At 36.9% G+C, this 26732-nt stretch overlaps 2 protein-coding genes across 5 annotated transcripts; both read left to right on the top strand.

Annotated features, from left to right (window-relative positions):
- The first annotated feature begins 442 nt into the window (after positions 1-442).
- On the top strand, positions 443-3115 carry cpa4 (carboxypeptidase A4). Its single transcript, XM_058768058.1, has 11 exons — positions 443-574; positions 657-738; positions 826-960; positions 1144-1242; positions 1338-1439; positions 1513-1614; positions 1685-1795; positions 2141-2231; positions 2303-2502; positions 2634-2718; positions 2804-3115. The coding sequence occupies exons 1-11, from the start codon at positions 510-512 to the stop codon at positions 2989-2991; spliced, it is 1260 nt and encodes a 419-aa protein (XP_058624041.1). The 5' UTR covers positions 443-509; the 3' UTR covers positions 2992-3115.
- A 324-nt stretch (positions 3116-3439) lies between these two features.
- smc1b (structural maintenance of chromosomes 1B) lies at positions 3440-26255 on the top strand. Of its 4 annotated transcripts, XM_058768039.1 has the most exons (27): positions 3441-3644; positions 4270-4458; positions 4541-4653; positions 4746-4949; positions 5025-5263; positions 8046-8304; positions 8621-8761; positions 8881-8963; positions 9160-9367; positions 14291-14476; positions 14615-14800; positions 14905-15051; positions 15318-15455; positions 15583-15699; positions 16142-16248; positions 16367-16508; positions 16678-16823; positions 16908-17061; positions 17164-17259; positions 17344-17500; positions 21742-21896; positions 21984-22135; positions 22251-22320; positions 22405-22515; positions 25653-25799; positions 25877-25985; positions 26109-26255. In XM_058768039.1, exons 1-27 carry the CDS (start codon positions 3536-3538, stop codon positions 26162-26164), a joined length of 3921 nt encoding a protein of 1306 aa, XP_058624022.1. In that variant the 5' UTR covers positions 3441-3535; the 3' UTR covers positions 26165-26255. The 4 variants fall into 4 exon arrangements, 2 of the variants coding, with proteins under 2 accessions (XP_058624021.1, XP_058624022.1); XM_058768038.1 differs by lacking the exon at positions 26109-26255 and having other exon boundaries at positions 3440-3644; positions 25877-26071; XR_009269472.1 differs by lacking the exons at positions 25877-25985; positions 26109-26255 and adding an exon at positions 24468-25114 and having other exon boundaries at positions 3442-3644; positions 25653-25771.
- The last annotated feature ends 477 nt before the right edge of the window (positions 26256-26732 follow it).

Below are 26732 nucleotides of genomic sequence, written 5' to 3'. Positions count from 1 at the left end.
ATTGAAAGATCAAAGCCTGAACACTTGTGGTTCTTGCAGTACTTTAAGACACAATGGCATGAATTTTGCAAATCCAGCAGCTTTTTATTTTTTTCAAAACCGCTCATGTAACAGCCTGCTAACTTGTGAACAAACTTAAAGGGATAGTTCAGGAAAAATTCCATAGTAATTTTTTTCATACGCACTTTATTACAAACTCGCTAAGGTTTAGTCACTTGAGGGTGAGTAAATGATGAATAAATGTTTATGGAAAACATTTTTGTGTGAAATTAAATCTCTTTAAACTGTATCACCTTTTGAATGGTGTCCAACCTAATTTTAGAAGCCCTGAGAAATTTTGCAGCAGTGTTCACCTGGAAAAGTTACACAAAAGATGTTGTTGCTTAATAATCATATCAGCCTGCATCAGCACTGATATTACTGAGAACTCAACAAATGTTTCTGAGTGTATAAAAGCAGCTCTCCCTGAAAGAGACCTACAGTAGAGATCATTCCCAGAACAGGAGAACATGAGACTCTATCTAGCAGTCTTTGCGCTCCTGGCAGCAGTTCACTGCGAGGAGCTCTTTAATGGGTAAGTTCAGATACTTTTTTCTTTATTGTCAGCCTCGTTTCTTGTTTTTAATGTGTAATTGTCTTATTTTCTTTCTTAATAGAGACCAAGTTCTCAGAATCCATGCTGAATCTGAAAGCCACATTCATGCTTTGAAGGAGTTGGAAGAGGACGTGGAATCTGGGGTATGACCGTTTTATATCTGCTGACATATTTCAGTTTTCACTTGAATACCAACAGTTTTTATTGCATATATATATATAATCCTGTAGCTGGATTTCTGGACTCATGGCTTCTCAACTGAACGGCCTGTTGACATCCGTGTGCCTAACTCCAGTCTGCATGCTGTCAAGGACTTCCTCAAGAAAAACAACATCCCTTTCACTGTCATGATCAACAATGTGCAGGTGTGTATACCTGAAATGCAGAACAAAAACATGAACTGAAATGATCAGCCTGTGCAAAATGTATCAATAAAATCAATATCACTAGAAATTACATGGTAAAGCTATTTAGAATTTTCATTTTGTCCCAGAAGCTGTTAATACCGCAAATAAAACTGTAACATACAAGTTTTTTCTGTGCCTCAGGAACTTTTGGACAAGGAGAAAGCAGAAATGGTTAGTAATGCAAAGATGGAGCGCAGCACCAAGAGTTTCAACTTTGCTGCTTATCATGACCTGGAGACTGTAAGTACATGGACTATAAAACAATTTGCATGATATAGGAATGATGATAAGCTTTTCTAACATGAACAAATGTCTGAATATTTCATTCACTTCAGCTATACAGTTTTATGGACACGCTTGTTGCAAGTCACCCTAACCTGATCACTAAAGTGCGCATTGGCAACTCCTATGAGAACCGTCCCATGTATGCCCTGAAGGTAAAGTCTGATACAGTACAGATTATGTGATTGTGAACACAGGTTTTGTTGAATCTATTTGCACTGATTCCAGTTCAGCACGGGTGGTGTGAGTCGACCAGCGATCTGGGTTGATGCTGGAATCCACTCCAGGGAGTGGGTTACTCAGGCTTCTGCTGTGTGGATCGCCAACAAGGTAAGATGAATGAAATAAAGTGATAAAAAATCATTTTCAGTTTGTGGAATAATCATCTTTTCTGCTTTAGATTGCTTCAGACTATGGCGTTGATCCCTCTGTGACCTCTCTCCTTGGTCAAATGGATATCTACTTGATGATTGTGACCAACCCTGATGGATATGTTTTTACTCACACAAATGTAGGTCACCTGCTGTTGAACTAACTTGTTTTGGTAGATGTCCAGACTCCTGAGCAATCACACCTGCCATCGTGACAGCCTTATTAGACTCTCAATTTAGAGAAAGAAAAATACTCAAGAGCTTGCAAAATGGTTAACAATTTTTTGGAGTCGGAGGATTTATTGAGCAGGGGTTTTTGATTCCAATGCCCATTCTATATATTAACCATATAACCATATTCTGATGTGTTGACATGCAAATTTTTAAAACCTTTCATACAATAATTATTGTTCCAAATATCACTTAATGTATGTAACAGTCAAAAACATGAAGCAAATATGCATTCAAATGTTCTCTACATTCAGAACCGTATGTGGCGTAAAACTCGCTCAGTGAACTCTGGCTCCTCCTGCCGTGGTACTGATCCCAACAGGAACTGGGATGCTGGTTTTGGTGGTATGTAGATATCATCATTGTCTTGTTGCAATATTTCACCATATACAGTAACTGTAGACATGTTCTGCCAGGTCCAGGAGCCAGCAAGGACCCCTGTTCCGAATCCTACCATGGGCCCTTTGCCAACTCTGAGGTGGAAGTGAAAAACGTTGTGGACCTCATCAGGGGCCACAGCAATTTCAAATCCTTCATCTCCATGCACTCTTACTCCCAACTGTTAATGTATCCCTATGGTTACACATGCACAGACATTCCTGAAAAGTCTGAGCTTGTAAGTCAATTCATATCCATTAAAAATTTTTATAAATCTGGTTTGTCTTATATAATCGCGTTTTCAGATGTATTTATTAATTTTTGTATTTTCTTGTTAATATTTTGTATTGTTGTTTTCATTTATTGTAGCATTCTGTTGGGACAGCTGCAATTAAAGAACTCACCTCCCTCTATAACACCAGATACCAAGTCGGTAGCATCTGCAAAATTATCTGTAAGTAGACTGCATGCTCTGTTTGAGTACCAAGATATGGCTTCTGACTGTTTTCTGATTGTGATAGTGGCCTGTTATATTTCAGACCAAGCAAGTGGTGGAAGCATCGATTGGACCTACAATATTGGCATCAAATATTCCTTTGCCTTTGAGTTGCGTGATACGGGCTACTACGGTTTCCTGCTGCCTGCCAACCAGATCATCCCCACTGCAGAGGAGACCTGGCTTGGTCTCAAATACATTATGGAATATGTTCGTAATCACCCTTATTGAGAGAAATGTATTGAAGGTTCAATAAAGGTCTCATACACCCTTTGCTGGAGTAGTTATTTTGAATAAAAACATGAAAATATTTTTTGCCATTGTATGGTGACAAAATATTGCCCTTTCACAATTATTTTATTACTATTTTGCCTCAGTCACAGTGTATTTAATTTTTTTTTTTTTTTTTTATTGTATGTTTTAAATCAAAAACCTATTTTATGATTTATTTTTGAATACATTGTGTTATATCAAGATAGTAGTTTGGGACAGTAATATCAGAATATGCATGTACATTTATGAATTATTTGATTAAAAAACTTAAAATTATATTCTGAATTAATCCTAGATGTATATTTATGATATTTTTACTTGATGCAAAATATAAATATTTATTTTTGGATTAATTAAGTGCCTCTAAATGTTTTATTTTTCTTTGAGGTGATATTCGAATCGGCAGATTCAGCAGTGTGACGCAGTTTTCCCGCCGTCTCCTTTTTTCTGTCAGCAGCTTTCTTTGAGGAAAGCAGTTATCTGGCTCAGCCGCAAATTAAACATGGGTTTCTTAAAACAGTTAGACGTCGAAAATTTCAAGTCCTGGCGAGGAAAACAAACTATTGGACCATTTAAAAGGTTTAATTGCATAATTGGCACTAATGGATCAGGTAAGTTGCTAATTAAGCTAATTTGCGTGGCTAATCTTATAAAACCGTTCGCTACTGTATATCGCTAGCGCAAAATTAATTAACTTAATAGTAATTATGCTAAATAACCTACATTAATTAGATGGTTAACGTGCTACATACGGTTTTGAAGAAAAATGTCCAATACATTTAACATTACGTTACTTAGATTGCGTTATTATCTGTCTATTAATTGTATTTTATGTCTCTTTTTACGTTATTATTTTGTATAGATTTTGGCAAATCTAATGACATTAAGGTTCTTGAATGGGAAAGAGTGCGATGAAATACATTTAATAATATTAATGGCGCCAAAACATGTCGTTTTGCGTTCTAAAGGCATTTTTAAGAAATATCAGACATATAAGATTCAGCATTATTGATATATGACGTTATAGCATTTTATTTTGTATTGTATACTGTTCTAGTAAAATATAGCAAGAATACCATATAAATACCTTGGTATCTTCTCACTGTACCACCACAGTTTTTTTTAAGTGTAATAGCAAAAATATGAATGGTGTAGATGTTTTGCATGCTAAAATGTTTAGGAGGCATCATCAGTATTGATAACAATTATTGATTCTTGTTGGGGGTTTTTTTCAAGGCAAATCTAACGTCATGGATGCTCTTGGATTTGTGATGGGAGAGAGAGCAGTAAATCTTCGTGTCAGACACATCAGAGATCTCATCCATGGTGCCCACATCGGCAAACCCTCGTCCACCTTCGCCAGCGTGAGTATGATATACTGTGGAGACAATAACGAAGAAATGATCTTCAGCAGGCGCATTTCAGGTGAGTGTGATTGAGCTCAGGCTAAAATATATGATAGATCAAATTTAATTGTTTTCTGTTGGTATGACTCATTTTTTTATAGGGGAATCTTCTGAGTATCGTGTGAATGGTAAACAGATCACTTTGGCAAAGTACACTGGAGAGCTGGAGAAGATTGGCATTGTGGTGAAAGCGAAGAATTGTCTGGTGTATCAGGTGCTTCAGTGGTCAACAAGTGCTGTAGCATTTGGTTATCGGTCTTAATGATAATTTATAATGTTAATATTTATTCTTACACTGATCATCAGGGTGCTGTGGAGTCAATTGCCATGATGAATGCCAAAGAACGAACAAAGATGTTTGAACGAATCAGCAGCTCCGGAGAGCTGAGAGCCGAATATGATGCCAAGCTAGCGGCCCTGCAGAAAGCCAAAGAGGACACCCAGTTCCACTTTAACAGGAAGAAAGCAGCTACAGCTGAGAAGAAACAAGTCTTCAAAGATAAGACTGAGGTATTAAACTAAAGACCTGTCAGATGTCAAAATGTTTACATCCTTTTGACAATGTATTTGTCTCGATCTTGTCAGGCTGAAAAATATCAGGCGCTGGTGGATGAACACAGAGAAAACAAACTCCAGCTGACCCTCTTTCAGCTTTTCCACAATGAGAAAAAGATAGACGCACAGTCAGAATCACTGAGGGACATGCAGGATGCCGCAGCGCAGCAGAAGAGCAGCCTGGACGTCTATGAACAAACTGTGAAGGCTCAGAAGAGAGAACATGGGCGCCTGAATCGAGAACTTCAGCAGTTGGAGAAGGAGATCAGGTTGAGTCACCGGCAATGCATTTTGACTGCCAGTGTCTATAAAATTAAATTAAATTAAAAATAAATAAAATATGTAGATTTAAACAATTTAGATTATTTTTTAAAATCCATACATTTATACTTTTATATATTTGTTAAATTGTTTTAATATATTTTTTTAAATAACAATTATATATGTGTATATTAGGGATGTACAATATTGGATTTTTGCCGATATGCCGATAAATTTCAACTCATTTTGTCCGATAGCCAATGCCGATACCGATATATAATTATTTTTACTTTTGGTTAGTTTTTAACAAGAACCTATTTGTTAGAATTAAATAAACAATAGTTATTTTATAATGACAGTACATTGAAGATTTGAAAATAACTATAAATAAACTATATATTAATCACTGCATTTTTTTTTTTTCTTCAGAAAGATGCAGTGGTAAACTTAACATTTTATTTTGATTTAACATTTGTAAATTATCTAAAGCAAAATAGTTGTAAAAATTCTTTTACAGCTCATAATTTGTTTAAAAAAATAACATTACACATTAATGAATAAATCGGAGTGTATATATACACAATTATTTAATTTAAGTGGCATGTTTGTGATTTATTTATTTTTTAAAAAACATTTTTGTGTTCATGTAAGCTATAGCTTCTGACCTTTAAATCAAAACATACTCATGATTTTATGGCACCAATTACTGATTTATTTAATCAGAAACAGTCTCAGGGTTCGTACAAGGTGCTTGAAGTACTGGAAAACCCTTGAAAACAGCCATTTTAATGAAAAGGTACTTGACAAGTACTGGAACGTTTAAAAGGCAGTATATATGAAATTGGTGTTAATTTTTGTTTTCGACAAAAACAATAATTTCTCGCTAAATTGACGATGCAGCGTGTCTAATGCTGCTTTTACGTGCTATCAGAATTGTCGTAAATACGAGTTTACTAATTGGACGTGAACGGCCTCTCAAGTCATATTTACTACTGGGAAATTCGAAAATAATTTTGATACCAGAGCTTCCGAGTTGGGCGGGTCATAAACTTTAAACATGGTGGAGGGGACAACCATTGCTGCTGTCAATGCTGTTCTCACAACAACTAGGCCTACATCCTTTTGTCTTGACGCTAAAGTAGTGTATTTATAGGCTAGATATGAACGATCATTCAAAGCATATTGTATGTTTTATAAGCAGTGAAATAAGCATGTATTTGGCCGAAATTCCAGAATTGTCAGCAAACTGCATGTGTAGCGCGGTGAATGTTTATATGATTGTCAACCAGTGGGATGCTACATTTGATCCTTTCTGACATTAAAGCACTTGAATACGACAAGCTCGTAATCATGACTTCATAAGTGGGAAATAGGAAATTTCCGATAGCACGTGAAGGCAGCATAAATACAGAGCCAATTCACCCGGCTGCCCGGAGCGCTCGCGATCTCGTGATATTACTCCTTGAGGTGAAAAGCGGTCTCGCAATATCAGTATAAAGTTGAGTTTGTGGTAACACCTTTGATGGTGCTCGCTTTATATTCGGTCTTTTATTGCATGTGCAGGTGTGTTTAGGTTTCATTTGGGAACGCATATAAAGTCTGACGCGTTTTGTGTTGTACTGTTCAAGCGTGAAGCGTGTCTCCATCTCAGCAGTTCGGTCCACAAACTCTTTTTCTGCATATGCTGTGAGTTTGGGAAAACACTAACAGTGTGCGTTATCTCACTAGATTTATAAAGTAAATCTTTTAGAAACCCATTTAGAGACCCATGCCAGCACAGGAGAATACATCAACATATTTCTATGTGCAATTTGTTGTACATCGCGATTTCAAAATACAAGTTTAAACCCTCGCTCTGAGTTTCATAATGATATTTCCCCCCATTTTAAATCCTCATTATCCAATGAAAGGTTAGATTTTTGTGAAGATATATATATACCGTATTGTCCCGAATATAAGACGACCCCCCCTTTTTCCAGATGTACCTTTTGGAAAAAGGCTTTTTGAAAACCAAATCTTGTTTTATTGTTTGTTTGTTTGTTTTTCTCTCTATAAAACACATTTTTTTCTTAAATTATTTTCAAATTGCATATTTTTCCTATTTTAATTTTTGTTTTGAAAGTATGGTAAATACTGGTAAAATGTACCAACAATGATATTGAAAAATATACACTTTTTGGTATACCATTGAAATAACAGGCAGCCCATCTGAATTATATAACATATAGGCTATCCATCTCATAGTAGCCTACCAAAATTTTATTAACAGTAGAAGTGAAATCTTATTGTAGTCTTCAAATCTGAGTACTGTCTTATGTTTTAAAATCACTTACAGAGGAAGTTTGGTCCCATCAGGCTAACATGACAGTCACGATCATGCTGCTGTAAGCTTTTCTTTTTGTTTTGTTTTCGCTCGCGATCTTTACAACACGCATTACATTACATATTTCATGGCACACTCGTTATATGCGTTTTTGGCGCCACCTATTGTTGTGGGTGTATTATTGACATGTCAAAGTCTAGACCCCAAATATAAGACGACCGCGTTTTTTCAGATGTATTTCCAAGAAAAAAACATCGTCTTATATTCGGGACAATACGGTATATATATTTTTTAAATAAAACATCAAAAGGATTAACAATGCAGATTAATTTTCACAGCCTTCTTTGATCATATTTACCAAGGGTGCCAATATTTTTGGCCATGACTCTATATATACACACGCACGCACAAACACACACACACGTATATATATTTATATTAGTCTCACTGTATAATGTTTCTTCCAGATCTCAGGAGCAGATTCTCAATCAGCAGAGGCCTCAGTACATCAAAGCTAAAGTGAACACCTCCCACCACGAGCAAAAAGTGGAGGAGGCGTGCAGATCGCTTCAGAAGAACCGAAGTCAGCAGGCCAAGAAGGAGCAGGAACTGCAGGAGCTACGGAGCGAGCTGGCTGAGCTGGAGAGGGCTTGGAAGGCCTCTGAGAGACAGATGGAGGAAGAGGCGGCTCAAAGAGGAGCTGGAGTGCAGCTAGAGGAGAGCCAGGTTACAATTAATGTTTTGTGAACAGGATCTCTCTACGAAGACAACATAATTGCAGTGGAAAATAATCACTGAAATAAAATGGAGTGGGACTGAATTTTATCTCTTGAGGTTGTATTGAATGGTAAAAAGTGACATGACTGGTTAATATTTTTTTTCTCACTGACATGGCATTGATTGTATCAGCAGTAGAAATGTTTTAATAGTAGAAACTGTTTTCATTTGAAATTTTAGGGTCATAATTAGGGCTGATTTTGAATAGGCTGACTGTAAAACATTTAGATATTTTATATACATGTTACACACTGTCTTGTTGCAGATGGAGCGGTATAAGGAACTCAAAGAGCTGGCCAGGAAAAAGGGAGCCGTTCTAAACCAAAGTGCAGAGAAGCTGCACTGGGAGGTAAAAGCCGACTGCGAGAAGCTCCAGTTTGACCTCAGGAGGAAAAGTGAGATACAGGTAGGCTTCAGTCTTTCTGCCACATCATGAAGATATATAAAACATAGCCTACACACAAAAATGCCAATAAAGGAAAATGGCCTTAGGTGTGATTAATGTTAGGATATAAATGATTGCAGGCAAATATTAAACACTCTCAGACTCGGTTGGAAGATTTCAGCAGAAGGGCAGAAAAGCTGGAGGAATTTGTCAACACTACTAGGTTTGACTACCTCATGTACCTCTGCATTAATAAGAGCTGAAATTTTACACCATGTAGCAAGTGTTTTTTTTTTTTTAAATTGACAGGATATTGCAGTAACAGAATTCTTTTTTTTTTTTTATTGATTAACATGATTCAGTAGAGCTGTCGGAGTCACATTACTCTTTTTTTTTTTTTTTTTTTTTTTTTTTTGAAGGAAAGCTCTTGAGGAGCAGCGGCAGCAGGAGGAGCAGCTGGCAGAGGAGCTGGCGAGGGGCCATGTGAGAATAGAGGAGGTGAATGAGGAGCTCGCCCAGGTGCTGACCAAGCTGCAGAATGCTCGTCTGGACAGCCAAGAGAACCGACGACAGCAGAGACGCGATGAAGTCCTGGAAAGCCTCCGGAGACTCTATCCTGATACAGTGGTACTGTAACAATCAACTTACTCAGCCAGCCCCCTAATTCAATTAAGCAGATTAGATCTGTTATCTGACATTTATAATGTGTCAAAGTTTCTACGAATTTTGCATAGCGGCTATGCATTTTGACCTCAAAATACGCTGGTACGATTCGTCACTCTAAACTATGCAAAAACCTGGTGACGCCTCTGTCCATGCGCAGTATTCAAAACAAGCAACACAAAAATTTAAAGAGTTCGACCAATCAAAGCGTTTTTCTTTTTTCTTTTAGTTTTTGCATTTAAATAATTTATATATACATATTTCTCTTTGGCTCTATTTTTGTGTGTCCGTGAGTCTGCGCACTGAGATTAGGAAATGCGTGCATCAGAAAAAGCAACACACGCCAAGCATCTTCCCTTGTAATGACTTGTAATGTAGAGCATTTCTAAACCTGTTGTCCAACAAAAAAGCATTATAGCATACCCCACAACATCAGATGATTGTTAGAAATAACTTCCGTCCTGATCAGAATATATTTCTGCATCATTGTGTCATAAGAAACCACATCAATACTGTAATAAAGGATATGTCAATTAGCAATGGATTATTAATTATTAAAATACCCGAGGTGGTTTTAAGAACACAGATAAACTTAAAATTGTCGCAGGGGAGTGTTTATTGTCTTAATTTTCTCTTTGAATGTCATCACTCAAAGCATTTATATCTTCATTTATTCAGTTACAGCTATAGCTGGATGCTTTTGTCCATATTAGGGATTTCCTGGAGCGTTTTGAGCTCTATTTCTTCTGTAATTCATATGTGGATTTTCTGCGTGAGGGTGCCCTCAGGCATCCAGTATGAATGAAACAGACATTACATTTGTACATTACATTGCACTAAATAATGGCCAATCCATAAAAATAATACGTCTCTCAAAAGAAATTTGAAGTAGACATATTAGGGTTGGGCCGATAGACAATGTCATCGCCGATGGCTGATAGACATCACGATGTTGAGCCGACATGCTGGCAGAGAATGAGTGTGTATGTTCAGTAAGGCTGTTGTTAGTAGGGTATTCCTGCAGTACTGGAGGCTTCAGTTTCAGGACTGCATTTCTAGGACCTTATAGTTAAAAAAAAATAATAATTTTATTTATTTATTTTTTGTATGTATTAGTGGTGTCAAAATTAGCATGTCAACGCAGGCGATTATTTTTTTCAGTTCAACGCGTTAAATTTTTTTAACGCCGTTAGCGCAGGGGCTTAGCCTAGGGTTGGCCACCCCACTCATAACTACTACTTGTGTCTCTTTTTTTTTTTTTCTTGACAAGAAGTGCATTTATTCAGTCGCAGGACGTCTTTACGAGCACATCAAAGTGTAGATGTTTCAGATGCGTGCTCCACTTCACTTCAGCGGCAGGCGCGAGTCAAACGAGCGCGAAAACGGTACTGTGCTCATAGCGCGGACTCTTCAATTGCACGCACAAAGGTGCTGGTGTGCACTGTAGCCTTTATCATTTGATATCAAATCGCGAAAGAAACTACGAGCATGTAATGTCATGGTCAGTTAAGGTATGAAGTTACCAAAAAGGTGATTAAAGCTGCCGTAAAACTGTGCATGCATGTACTGTATTGACCCGAATATAAGACGACCCTGATTATAAGACGACCCCCTTTTTCCTTTTGGAAAAAGGCTTTTTGAAAACCAAATCTTGTTTTGTCTTTTTCTCTGTAAAACACATTTTTTCTTAAATTATTTTCATATTGCATATTTTTCCTATTTTAGTAAATACTGGTAAATTGTACCAACAATGACATTTAAAAATATACGCTTTTTGATATGCCATAAAACTAACAGGTAGCCCATCTGAATTATATAACATTTAGGCTATCCATCTCATAGTAGCCTACCAAAATGTTATGAACAGTAGAAGTGAAATCTTATTGTAGTCTTCAAATCTGGGTACTGAATTATGTTTTAAAATCACTTACAGAGGAAGTTTGTTCCCATCAAGCTAACATGACAGTCACGACTCGTGCCGCTGTAAGCTTTTCTTTTTCTTTTGTTTTCACTCGCAATCTTTACAAAGCACATTACATTACATATTTCATGGCACACTCGTTTTATGTGTGTTTGGCACCACCTATTGTTGTGGGTGTATTATTGACATGTAAAAGTCTCTATACCCTGAATATAAGACGACCACGTTTTTTCAGATGTATTTCCGAGAAAAAAACATCGTCTTTATATTCGGGTCAATACGGTAATATGTTATATATGAGTCACATTTAAGAACATCTCTGAAATGGTTTTCCAAACTGTCCTGGAGCAGCCCAGCACTGTCTGAGAAAAAAATGGTGCGTGTCAGATCCGCGTCACGTTCAGCAGGGACAGCTCTTAAAGAAATAGCTGCCAAAACAACCTAATAACCAGCTGCTGTGATGTCTGTTCATCAAGAACAAAAAGAAAAAAAGAGGAAATCAATAACTTTTATAGTTTTAAGGATCCATCTATATTTAGTTTAGAATTTAGTGTTTGATAACTTTATTCAATTTCTGTATATTTCTGCTGAGGGGCACAGGTAAATATGACATTTATTATAATGGTTTTATGTGAAGATTGTTTTAAGTTCACTTAAATTAGAAGTTATTTTTAAAGTTCAATAAATGTTAAAATTGAAAGCTCTTAATAATGTAATGTTGAATGACTATAGTCAATGTTAAATATTAGGGGGAATTCTTTTTTATAAGGAAATCATTATTAAATGGTATCAGTGATACTGGCCTTCAGTCATAAAAAATGATGCCTTTAATATTAAAAATATACTGTCTTTGTTGTTTGTACATTCATTTAAAGATTGAAAGTGAAATTATTGCAATATAAAAGTATATTTAAAAACTTTAATGTTAAGTGGGATTGATCGCGATTCATTTCAGGAAAAAATATGCGATTAATTAGTAGTTGTTTTTTTTTAATCGATTGACAGCACTAGTATGTATTTATTAGCGGCTCATACTATTTTATAGCACTTGCTATTCAATTCTGTATATTATTTTTAAGGAATTATGTAGTTGTTTAATTGAATACACTTAATTATTGTCCTAACCCTAAACATACCCGTTGGTAACTCTCTTGAAATATTTAACCTAATTTATTTCAATATATTCTATATATATTCTGGTTTTAAATTCAGTTTTTCTTGGAAAGAAAGACTTGTGTCTGTGCGAGACTTCAGTTCATTAGCCGCAGCGCTTCATGTCTGATGTGTGACCCACTTAAAGTGCAATAAACGGTAAAACAATTGCGGTACAAATTAGTGTGATTATTAATACTTTAATAAATGTAAAATAATTTGAATACAAATACTAATTTACAACATCCAGCAGCACAATGAACTGTTTTGCACAGCTAAATAGGCTAAATGGAGATTACTGACACCCCCTCAAATACTCAAGTTCACGCTAGCTCTTACATTAAAAATAAGATGGAATGATAAAAAAATTTATGGTTTCCATGGATCTAGTCTGTTTGATGTTTGAATCAGGTCTCCTCTGTTGGAATAGATGGCGCTGTCCCAAAAATAGGGTCCTATGCAGTCCTAGAACTGTATTTGCATGAACATTGGGTTGTTTTTGTTCAGACCAATATGAAAATCGACTCATGTTTTTACCCTGCAAACTAGTGTTGTCACGGTACCAAAATTTCAGTATTCGGTACCGATACCAGTGAAAATCCACGGTTCTCGGTACCAATTTCGGTACCACATGCTAATTAAAAACACACTATTTTTAATAATAGTCAAACAAAAATAAAATTTACAAAAATCAATGCCATTCTTCATACTTATTTAAATTGTGTTTCAATTTTTTCCGCAAGTAATAAAAGTATGAAAAATAGTAAACAGTAAAGTTTCAGATATACTCGTTAGAATACTCGTGAAGGGATTCTCAGAGCAGTTCTGTAGATGTTGTTTATGTATTTATGTCTTCATTGAGACTGCAGATGATGAAATCACCGCGAGCGTCGCGCACTTCAGTTTAAAAAAAACAAAAAAACACTCGCGTCTCTGCCATTCATTCATTCATTCACACACACACACACACACAGAGACTCGCAGAACATGCGGGATTCATATCTGAATTGACTTTTGCGGCTTAATATTTACAGATACTAGTCCATGTTGCGATTTGATTAAAGTGTGACGACCTACTTTTGATTAATTCATCCAAACTTTGACAAATTCCGTGACATTCCGTGCTAAACTGTAAACTCTGTTTTTATAACTGGATTCCGAGATTCTGTCCGCGTTTTCTGCATCGCAGAAATCATAGGTCCGTACGCGTCAAGAACCGGGTTGACCGGGTACTCGGTACCACCGGTACTTTAAAAAACCTGGTACCGTGACGTTTTCATTTTTTTGTACCGACTTGGTACCGAAGTACCGGGTCTTTTGACAACACTACTGCAAACACACAGAGCTTATAAAAATCTAAACAGTAAAATGTTTGTATATTAATTAATATAATTTATTGATGATAATTGTTTGTTAATATAATAATTATTACTTTTGACTTTTTTTACTTTTAAAAGCTTTTTCACCTTTTTCACCCCTGACGAGTTTGCACCCCTGTATACAGTATACAGAAGTGTACTGGAGTTTTGATTAAAGTGTAAAGTGTGATTTATTGAACCGTGGGCTAACTGTATTGTTGCCTCCCTACTGTTTACTCTAAAATACTGTATAACAGGAATGTCACAAACTGAGTGCAGACCCTGAGTACTAACTTCTGAAAAATATTTAACATTAAATTTAAACATTAAAACAAAGCTCACCTTGCTGCCCTAAGTCTTTGAACTGTAGTTCACCTCAGCTACAGATATTAGAGTTTTATGCATGTTTTGGCCTTAAAACAAAAAATCTGTTGTTGGTTTCTTAACTCTTTTCAGTATGGCCGTCTAGTGGATTTGTGCCAGCCCATCCACAAGAAATACCAGGTTGCTGTCACCAAGGTGTTTGGCAAGAACATGAATGCTATTGTTGTCACATCTGCGAAAGTGGCTCATGACTGCATCCGATTTCTGAAAGAAGAAAGAGCAGAACCAGAGACATTCCTTCCTATTGACTATATAGATGTAAGTGATCAGTGAAAACCCTTCAAAATGAGTAATTATGCTTTTATTTTTATTTACATTAAGTCGTTTCAAAAGGTTTCAACATCTTTTTATATGGTTCTATTAGTAAAGAGTGTTCTTTCCCCATGTGTGCATCAGGTGCGGACTCTGAACGAGCGTCTGAGGGAAGTGCAGGGAGCCAAGTTGGTGGTGGATGTGGTTCAGTGCGCTCAAAATGACCCTCAGCTTAAGAGGGTGATCCAGTATGTGTGTGGGAACTCCTTGGTTTGCGAGACTCTGAAAGATGCCCGTCGCATTGCCTTTGACGGCCCTGAGCGCCTTCAGGTGAGTGCATGCCACCAGATCACCAACATTTTAGGCCAATCACATTGACTGTTATTGATCCCAAATATCTATGGCATGTTACACGTGTAAAATGTCTTCTTTAGACGGTGGCTCTTGATGGCACCTTGTTTCGCAAGTCTGGGGTGATTTCAGGAGGCTCCATGGACCTGCGCAGTAAAGCTCGACGCTGGGAGGAGAAGGATATGAACAAACTGAAGGAAGAGAAGGATCAACTGTCGTCTGAGTTGCGTGTAAGTGTCTTGGATTACGAATAGAAATGTTTGACAGCAGATAAGCAGTGAAAAATAAAAATATTTCTCATTGCATTACGGAACAAAGTAACTGCCAGTCAGCATGTGCTGGATGTTTAATATGCAGTTGTATGGAATAATAATTTGGACCAATGAGATTTAATTGTGGGCGGGGCTACCTTGAATAATAATTCTCATTAGTATGGAATAGATTTATAACTTTTACTGTGATAAAATGTATGATAATGTTGTTGATTTATGTGCAGGCCCTGATGAAGCTGAAGCGTAAGGAAGTGGATTTAAAACAGATCAGGGCTCATTCTCAGGGAAACCAGACTCGCCTCAAATACTCCAACTCCGAACTGGACTCCATACTCAAGAAGAGCATCCCAGCTTGTCAGGCTGCAAGTCACACACTCTTTCTCTCTATACTTTTTTTTTTCATTACTTTTAAACCGCTCTGATACTCTTATGTAAGCCGTGTGTGTGTGTGTGTGTGTGTGTGTGTGTGTCTGTGTGTGTGAACTTCAGGAGATTTCCAAACTCAGAAGTGAGCTCTCCAACCTCGAGGCCCAGATTGAGATCCAGACTGAGAGTGTAGAACTAAAGGATAATGAGATGAAGGCTGTCAGAGACAAAATTAATCAGGTCATTTCATTTAAGTGTAATATCATCTCTTGCTGTGTTCTGTGGTCATGAAAACCTGGAAATATCAACGAGTTTTAGAATTGTTTTCAAGAGCCAGAAAAATCTTTCAGTGAACGACCAGTATAGGCTTTTTTCAGTGATACAAGCCAATAATGACAGTAAGGTGGCACAGATGTACACCAAATGGCTATGAAATGGTGATAATTTTACAGTATTTATTTTTGATATTTCAATATTTATTTGAAAGGATCATGTGACACTGAAAACTGGAGTAATGCCTGCTGAAAATTCAGCTTTGCCATCACAGGAATACATTACATTATAAACATTATAAACTTGGCTGCAAATTCATATTTGGAAGTGCAATCTCTATGAAATTATAGTCAATCTTAAGTGATTATCTTTCGTTCATACATGGTTCCGTTTATTACTTTCATCTTAGTCGGAGGATGTTGTGTTTGCGGACTTCTGCGCAGAGATCGGTATGGCTAACATCCGTGAGTATGAGCAGGATTATCTCCGAATGCAGCAGGAGCTCGAGAAGAAGCGGTAAGACCTGCACAAATAGAGCCTGCCCATATTATAGCTGTACCCATGTGTGCATTTGTATATAGCATGAAATATAATGCAGACTAATTCTAGCTTATTAAATCTCCTGATTGTCCAGCCTGCAGTTTGAGTCCCAGCATACCCGTCTAAGTACCCAGATAGAGTACGAACAGGCTCAGCTGGAGAAACTTATCAAACAGATGAAGAAGATAGAAGAGACCATAGGAAAAGAGGAGAACGTTGTTATCAGCTTGAAAGAGGCAAACTCATTTTTCACTTTATTTTCAGAGAAACAACAGGGAAATTATGGGAATTGTGTTATGTTGGACTGGATATATAAAATGGTTCTGACATGTTTGGGTTTTGCTGATGTTTTTTTGTACTTTTAGTATTTGAAGTACTACTGTCTGTTTCCCACATCTCCACCAGGTGGAAGACAGACTTTTGATAGCTGTGGAGGAGACGCAATCAAATCTCATCGACCTGAACAGCCAGCTGTCAGAAAAGACAACTTTAGTTAAAGATGCCAAGACAGAGCTTGACAAGACTCTTAAAGGCCTGCAGGAGAAATCCAAGTGGGCATGATAATGGTTGATCTGCAAAACAATGGTTAGACCATTGTTGATTTTACTACTTTTATTGCTTGTGTTTGTCCGAAGGGTACTGGTGAAGCTTCAGAAGGAAACAATCTGCGCTGAGGCAGCTGTGGAACAGCTGAGACTGGGCAAACACAACCTGCTGCTGGCCTGTAAGATAGACGGCCTCCCGCTGACTCTGATCTCTGGAGTGCTAGATGACATCAGTGACATACAGGTGCAAACATAGTGTCAAATCTATTTGAAGCAAGGCAGCACAGATTATTCCCTATTATTATTTTGTTATTCTGCTGTTAAGTGTATTCAAACTTTATTGCAGCTGGACTCAGAGTCTCAGAGCATCAGCACTCTGGACATTTATGAACGAGAGGCGCAGATGGTGTTTGATTATTCAACACTGGACCGTGGCCTTAAGGTGAAAGCACGACTCTAAAACTGTCACTCACAACAGTCGTTCTTTTGTGGGAGTGTTGTTTTGGATTTTATTATGTGTATGTAGGCCCCCACTGAAGAGAGTGAAGTGGAAGCGGAGTTGGAGAAGCTCAAAGAGGGTGTCTCCTCTTTGGAGTCCATGATCATGATGTCCAGAGCTCCCAACCTGAAAGCTCTAGAGAAGATCAGAGAGGTGAAGGACAGCTTTCGGGAAGTAATGGATGGTAAGGGACAAATATACGCAAGTTTTTATATCAGGGTGTGGACTACTACTAAAATTGAAGACTGAAGTTGGATCTCTTAGACTGTGATCGGTCACAGCTATAAAATGAAATCCCAATCGGCATAAGGGAAAAGCTGCAATAGTCATGCGAGTCTTGTCAGTGAAGCACAGTTCTTTGAGTAGTAGTAACTTCTCCATCCGAAGGCCAGAGGGCGCTCTCGCGCTGAAACTCATAAGCCAGCAGAATAAATCCAGGAAATCCCTATAGCCATAGCTGAATGAACTGCTTTCATTGATTCAACATGACTAATAAACACAGGACTACGACAATATACGATTTATCTGAGTTCTTATTATAAATTATTACGTTCCCATTCCCCAGTCTAGGGTTGGGAGTGGGAGTAACCGGTTAACCAATATTATAAAAAGGAAGACATGAATAAAACGAGGAGGAGTCACCTCAGTCCTCTGCCCCAGAAATGCAACAACCACTACTTGTCAAACTCAAACAATTTATTTATAAAAGTAAGAATCAAGGAAGCAATAAATGTCTTCAGGAGACGGCCTGGCCAAAACAACAAACAAAACAGCAGCTAACTTACAGTAGGAATACTAAATAACCTAACCAGGTAAAAGAAAAGAAATAAACAAAAGCTTTCCTTGACTCCCTCACCAACCAAAAAACAGGGATAAACAGAAGTACAAAACAAAAGTGGCACCCTCCCCCTACAGCTTCCCATCTAACCATAAATCAAAATAAGTTACAATACCTTTTTAATACCTTAACAAGGTAGGTAATTTAAAGTAATTACATGCACACTCGTTGTTTCAGCACACACTGCTGGTCAACAGGAATACAACTACTCACAGAAGTTCACACTCAACGGATGATTAGTTAACTTCACACAACAGTCAACAGATCTTTTAAAGAAGAAATCCCCCAACACAAGTCTGGAGCAGAAGAGAAGTGAGCCTCTCCAAACAATGTTCACTCTGCTCTTTTGTAGCAACACCGTCTGCAGCACGCTCTCTGATGAGCACCACCTGCGGGCAATTTGCATCTGCCAATCGAGAGTGAGAGAGAGAGAGGAAACACACACAGAGGAAACATAACCACACCCAAAGGGCGGGAATACATACCAACAATGCATTTTCACATAAAACACATACATCCTAGGGTTGTAACATTATTCTTATAATTTTCATTATAATAAAGTATATAATGCGATGCTAATCGACAGCCTTTATCACTGCTTAGAATACTATGAAATATGTTGCGTGCCTTATTCTGTTAAAGAAGCCACATCTTCTCACAGAAGGATTTATTTCAAACACTCGACTGATGTTATGAAGTGAGTTTGGAGTAAAAACATGTTATTAAATGTGTTTTTTTCACGTGCTTTCAGATGGAGCAGCATTTACGACAGAGCCGTAGTTTACTGACTAGCTACGCAAACAGCTATTATTATCACAGAACAATATCTTCGATTTCGTTATCGCACGATTAAATCGTCTACGGCTAGTTAGTGAACTACAGCTCTGTGTAGTTGTAGCAAATTAGCTTAAAAGGGAATTGTTTATATATAATTACAATTAATTATTTTTAATTACAATTATTTATATCGGCTGACAGTGATAACTGTAGCAGAATTAAATTGCCATCAACTGATCAGGGGTGCGTTTCCCGAACAACGACTTAACTCGCTGATTAACCACCAAAGTACGATGCATTGTTTTGGAAACGAACTAACTAGTCACGACTGTTTCCCGAACACGGTCGCATCTCCGTCGTTTGAACCACATTGGTTCAGCAACATAGGTCCATTGGTAATGACGTCACATGCATGTGGTGGAGGAATAACTTCTGCCATTTAACTGATTAGAGATCTCTAAGATGCTGCTGTATTGAACATGGCACCTACTGACTAATTTACTATTTTTTGTTCCCTGTCATTTTGCTTTATTTGATGTTTGATTCATCACGAGTTCCCTCTTACGTCACACTCTGGGGTTCCCTTAGGCATTTATGCACATGCGCACTTTTCAAAAATGGCACTTACAAAAATACATAATTAAAATGCATTTTATATTTATATAGAATGGAAGATACAGATAGTATTGCATGTTAGCTTGCTTGTTGTGCCCAAAAACATATTTATTTAAGCCCATATATCTTATTAACAAGAAACTATGCTTCTAACTACAGATCGAGAGCTGCAGTTCCAACCATGTAAGTTTGTGACGCTGATTGCGAACATTCGTTTGAACTATGGTTTCGGGAAACACCGAATCGTTGAACTATGCTGGTAACAACGGAACTTGCGACCATAGTTGGCTAACGATGTTTTTGGGAAACGCACCCCTGGTCGTCCAGTGACCATTCAGTGCAAGTTCAAATCAACTCTAAGAAAGGATATTTTCATGGCCACAGAAAATACTTTCTTAAATATTAATGCATTAGAGCATGTAGCAAAGGGTCAGAATTGTAAAGGGACATTAATTTGCAAGGCAGAACCAGAAACTCATGTAATTTGTGCACACAACTTTTATTAACTAAACTCTAACACACATAACTAATCTAAACAAACAAACAAACATACATACACTCACGCGTATATACAAAAGGGGAGCTAAAGTGAGTCAGTGAACCACCTGAGTAAAACCATCAGCGCCGTTTATAACGGGGTCTCTAACTTATACTAAATCTCTGTTTAGTTGAGTTAGATGTACCATACTTGCACTTCCATGGCTGTTGGCTTGTGTCTGGAATGAAGTCTCGGATGAAAAGTCTGGATGGTTTCAAGGTTTTGGACTCGCGATCACGTTCTTCCGGGTTGAAGAGTGATGAGTTCCACAAGATGTTATTCTGTGTTCTGAGGTCCGAGGAGCTTTGGTTGAATGGAAAGTCAAGGCCGCAAAGCCTGGCGCAAAACTTAAGTGTTTCAGAAGAGTTCTAGCTCACATCCTTCCAGGATCTAACAGAACCGCAAAACTGAGATATGTTGGAGCCACCGGACACGCCGGTACCGACTCAGGCTCTCCACACGGGCAGCAGTCCGGGATTTTTAGCAGAAGAGAGTGCACAAGAAAACCTTTTCAGAAGAGCTGCGTGAGCCCTTTAAAGTCTGCAAAGAGTCACACCTCTCAGGATGGGCTTGACCAATGAGAGGCTGAATTTCCAAGCGGGAGTTTGGAAATACAGGAGGGGTTTATGGCCCTTTGTCTCAGAGCATGGTAATTTGCACAGGGGTTGGATTGGACATTGATATACAAACTATTAAATATTCTTAGGACATTAATATGCTGCATAGGTATCAACATGTAATATTCACTCTCAATTAGATCATCCGAATAGGAATTGATAGAGACCAAACATGTTACAGTTAGAGTGATATTAACTAGTGATCTATTATAAGCATGCATAAAACAGTATACAATACACAAAAACATATACAAGAGCAGCAAAAATATACACAATGACCTAATGATATGTGTGTTCATTCAAAGAAAGGTTTTTCTATGAATTGATTAAAGAAGAGTCCATTTTATGGCATAATGTCCTTTTTATAGGAAAAAGGTAGTAAGAGTTGCTTGCATTCCTTTGAGCAATAAAACTAGTGTTATGTGATGGGTTGCCATGGCACCAGGGGGGCCTGGAGGCGTTCACAGACATCCTGGCACTCACTATGTGTATTGGGTGGGGGGTCTGTGACCATTTGTTAATCTAATAACTAATTGATTTGTTAAATCAAATGCAAAATTGTGTGTCTGATTGGTCCAAATGCTACATAGTAAATGCTGCTCCATCTGAAAGCGGGTGATGGAGATTTACTACTAATCACAGAACTGGCTTTACTGACAAGATGCGCATGACTATTGCATTCGATTAATCTTGCAGCCCTAGAAGTTAATGACAAATCAATCAAAAAAATTTGACCTAAATCTAAACATTTTCTCAGTTGCAGTGTTGTAATTATTTTACCTTTTGTAGGGTAGAACAGACTTGTTTCACTTTTAAATTATGCTTATTATAAATATATGAAGCAAGTGTTGTAAAAAAAAATTAAAACAATAATAATATATTTGGGGAGTGGGAAGATTTTGGTTCAGTGTTAACAATTGTTAACTATAATAACCCTGATTTCAGCTTACGTTTGTTGTTGTAACATCCATAATTGACACAAAACCATGATCATGTTTGTGTGCTTTTTCCCCTTAATAATCAAACCCTCTATAAATCAGCATTTGAGACCAGCACACACACCACTAAGAAATGCAGTCAGGAGTTTGAGCAGGTGAAGTCCAAACGCTTCCATCTCTTCAGCCAGTGCTTTGAACACGTGTCTGTCGTCATCGACCAGATCTACAAAAAACTTTGCAGGAATGCCAGCGCTCAGGTCCATACTTGACTCTTACTCATTCATTCAGTAACTTGTTCATTCATTTTATTGTTGCATCACACTTTGTATGCACATGTCCTTCAGGCTATTCTAAGTGCTGAGAATCCAAATGAGCCCTACCTGGATGGCATCAACTATAACTGCGTGGCTCCTGGGAAACGATTCATGGCCATGGACAACCTGTCAGGAGGAGAGAAGGCCATCGCTGCTCTCGCTTTGGTCTTTGCCATTCACAGGTGAGAAATCACTTAAACCCATTGACCGATTTCTTGTAAAGTAATATCTGACTATAAATAGACATGTATTTGCAGTTGGAGAAAACTGTAAAGATCATCTTCATTTCATTTTAAGCTTTCGTCCTGCCCCGTTTTTTGTGCTGGACGAGGTGGATGCTGCCCTGGACAACACAAATATTGGCAAGGTAAGACGAGCCTCAATTTAAAAAAGAAAAAAATTCTGATATTCTCTTATCTGCCATGATGGAGAGACATCGGTTTTCATGCAGGTTACAGGATTTTTCCGTATGATGTCCAGAGAGAGCTGCCAGATCATTGTGATCTCCCTGAAGGAGGAGTTCTACTCACGGGCAGACGCTCTTCTTGGAGTCTATTCAATGGTATACACACATCCACACATTCTTGCTCTGTATCACATCAATCACTCGAACTCAATTTAGAACCCCATAAAATCAAAGTTTTGAGACCAGGTGGTCCATGTCTATTACCTTTGAGGTCATTTGTATAGTAGTGGACTCATAAAACAAAATTCGGATATAAAAAATGTACCGTGTTTTGACATATTAACAGTGTCATTCAAATCTTACAGTTGTCAGTATTTACAATATTTGTCAAAGATTTGCTCATTTTACACATTTCAGTTTTCCATATTTTGGAATAATAGTGAACTATTAAACTGTATTACCAAAAGGACAAACAACAGCAACAACACAAATTAAAATACACACTACAAGATTTTTTTTTTTTATGTTTTTGGGGGAAGTCTCTTATGCTCATAAAGTTTGCATTTATTTGATCAAAAAGTACAATAAAAACAGTATTATTGTGAAATATTAAAATTTATTATGCATGTTTTCTATTTTAAAATATAATTTATACCTGTGGCAAAGCTGAATTGTCAGCAGCCAATACTTGTACATTTAGTTATTTTTTTCAGGATTCATTGAAAAATTGCAGGTTCAAAGGAAAAAAATTTTGAAATAGAATTTTTTTTGTGATATTATAAATGTTTTTATTTGAACGTTTTACTAATTTGATGTGCCCTTGCTGTATAAAAGTATTAATTACTCAAAACTAGGGGTGTAGATCGGATGGTTCGTCACAATACGATATCGATTCTCATACCCAGCGATACAATATTTGCCGATACCTCAAAAAATTCTACGATACGATTCGCTACAGGAGTATATCGATCGATATTTCTATATTATGATATTGTATAGACCTACATATTTTAAACAACCATCTACATTTTTATTAACTCACAAATGCAGCCAAAATATATAACATGAACATTTATCAGAAATTTTCACATCCTGTACCTTAATTGGGACATTCACAACAAAAAATAGGCATATACACTTTTTTTTTTTTTTTAAATATTAAAGAAAAACAATTCTGGCTGCTACTATGGGCTCAGTGCTAAGTCTTTTCTACAGATAACCAAATTACAAACAATAGCAGAAAATAAATACAATAGAACAAAGACACAAATTCACTAAACAGTGCTTTTCAGGTTTTTCAGCTCAGTCTAAAAAAAATTTCTGGTACGCTACAGAAATGTAGTTATCAAATGTAAAATAACTACATAGTCTTCACTGTATAAATCAAATATTTTTGATATTACAAAGGTTATTTAGTCAGGAGCAGTGAGCACTTGTATTTTTCTTTGACAGCATTAGATTTATTATTAGTTTGCTTCCACTTTAAGAACGAAAGCACAGGTTTAATATTATATAGCCTACTGATACACATGCATTTTCTTTCTCAACTGTTTACGTTAAGACATATGCCTAACCGACTGTATTTACTCGAATATTCGCCAAAACGCGCATTTTGATGTAATTTTGTCTGTATTGATTCATCCATGCACAAAAAAGCAGAAGAGAGCTCAATTTAGTATTCACGCGGTGTAGACGCGGCTGGTTGTGTGCATGCATAGACGGACATTATGTGAAAATGTGGACAGTGCCAAAATATAGGTGCCTATTTATACTACAGATATCTTACGCGTGGCATCGTATCATCAGACGTCGTATCGATGTATCGATCCATATCAATGACACCCCTACTCAAAACATACTGACAAAACAAACTTTTGAAAGGTATTGTATGAGCTCCTTCAAAACTAACCATATTTTTCTTACATTATAGCTCAAAAAATGCAGGAAAATCTAACAAAATATTAACAGAATATTTGGAAATAATATTTTATTTTAATATTTATCAAGTTTATTTAAAAGTCTTTAAAGGGGTCTTTTTTGATGCATCTTATTCAGATCTTAATTGTCTCATTTGTCATGCACCTTTTTTTTTTTGCTTGTGGTCACAGTTTGATGAATGCATGTTTAGCCGTCTGCTCACCCTGGACCTCACCCCATACCCACTCAATGACGAGAACGCCACAGACAGAGAGAAGGACAAATGATGGGTGGACGGCTGATAATGAAGGATCAAATATTAGTTGTTAAAGTTAAAATTAATTAATTAATATCTAAAAATTGAATGTTGAACTGTTAAATTGAATTACCTAAAGATCTCATTCAGCAGGTTTGAGCTGTTTTTATATTTTGTGTTGACATTTGAATGTTTAAGAGGTTGTTCTGTGATGCAACTTGAAAAGTGTTTGTTGAAGCGGTTTTATGTGTTATTGTTCAATGCCAGTTTACATTTGTTCAATGTGGAATATGATTTTAATACAGTTTTACTGTTTGCATTTGTGACGGTTTCTGTCATTCTTTATTAGTCGTTGTGCAAACTGTACACTTTGACCTGTCTCTCTGTCACTAGGGTGGGGTTTCAGCAAAACATCAGCCCCTGTTACTCTATTCTCTCTTTCTTTGTCCCTGCTTCTCTTCTTGTCTCCTGAAATATAAAGCTTTGCTTTCCTTAGCAACTCCAATGGCATCTTACACCGTGGTCATTGTCCCTCTGAGGAACAGTCCTACCAGTCTGGATGCGTTGCGTTTCTTCCTCTGGGTTAGTTTGTTTTTTCTTGTATGCTTATTTGTAATGTGTTTTGTTTCTTAGTTATGCTTTTAGTTGAAGTGATTCAAATATACAGTAACTGAAGTGACTGTATATGTTGTTAGATGAACTAAACCCATTCACGTTGTTTAGAAAGGGTGACAAGCATAAATTCAGTCATTTATGTACCAGTTTAAATGGTATATTAACTTTGTAATCTCTAATTTTCAAACTAGAGTAAGAGTTGCATCAGTATTTCTTTCAAACCAACTATTCTCATATTCACAGATGTCAACTATCACAGTTCATCACGACATTCCTGTCCAGCTCTGAGGGGAATATTCAAAGTTCACAGCTACTTAACACACACATTGTGATCTATTTTTATTTTGTTTACTCAACGCAATTGTGAAATTTTTTTGTAATTTTTTTTTTTTTAGGTAGCTATGGAAACAAACACTAATATTGTCGCTGATAATCATGCAGAAACTCCAAACTTTTTTTTTTTTTTTTACATTTTAAAATGTAAGAGCATGAGCTTTATTTGCAGGTGAAGAAGCTGAAGGACTTGGAGAGGGAAAAGGATCTTCTGTGGATGGGATTGCAGGCTTTAGAGCAGGTGCGAGAGAAGTTATGTTCCAACCTAGATAATGACATGGAAGTGAAAGACAAATTCAGCCAAGGAGAGATGAAAAAAGTGAGTTTTGTGTATCAACTTGTTTTTTTTTTTTTTTTTATACCTACTTTGTGTTTAATGTATTTTCTGTGCATCAGGTGTTTCCAGACACCCCCACCCTACTGTTGGCTCAGATTCACAGAGTGAACAGGACCTTGAGGAATCTGTTGTGTGACTCCAGGAATCCCACTGTTCCTGCAACAGAAGGTTATTCCTTCAACAATACTGTGCACCAAGTTCCTGTAAAAACATTTAGGTCACTCTTTGTTGTCACTTAAGTGGTAAAACTATTGAATTCTGTGTATTGAAAGCGGTTTACCTTTTTGTCAGGTACTGAAGGACATCAGCCCTCTCCTGCCTGTTCAGAAGAAAGTGCTTGTTTTTGATCAGCTATTTTTTTGATGTTCTGTTTTGTTCTGCATTTGTGCTTGCAGAATGTATTCTGCACTGAGTGGATTGAAATAATAATTTTATGTGCAATAAAGGAAACTTTCCAAAATGAATGATATACAACTAGCACACCGCTTTGGATGTTTTATTCAAGAATTCAATGCACTTGACTTAACCTTCAATTTCCAGAGGAATGAATTAACTGAATATAGCAACCAAGTTTTTGGTACCATTGGATTAAAAATGCAAAACACTAGTATTTATTTTTGCAGTGATACTGTAACTTTATACATGCAGTGAAATGAGATCATGTGAGAACACTAGCGTGTTTTTTATATATAATTATTTCTTCACATACACTGGCTGCCAAAAGTTTGGAGTAACTAAGATTATTTTAGGTTAATTGTAAAAGAAGAATTTAAATGAAAAAGGAATTAATCATTCACAAGGGTGTAATTAATCATCAAAAGTGATAGCAAAGAAATTTTTAAACTAAATTTAGTAAAAAATAAATGCTGTTCTTAAGAAATTCTTATTCATTAAACAGTCCTGAAAAAATATATC

This window comes from Onychostoma macrolepis, chromosome 25, assembly GCF_012432095.1.
Source record: "Onychostoma macrolepis isolate SWU-2019 chromosome 25, ASM1243209v1, whole genome shotgun sequence".
Classification (NCBI taxonomy): Eukaryota; Metazoa; Chordata; class Actinopteri; order Cypriniformes; family Cyprinidae; genus Onychostoma; species Onychostoma macrolepis.
Note: the sequence above shows the minus strand (reverse complement) of the source record. Positions and strands in the feature narration are given on the sequence as shown.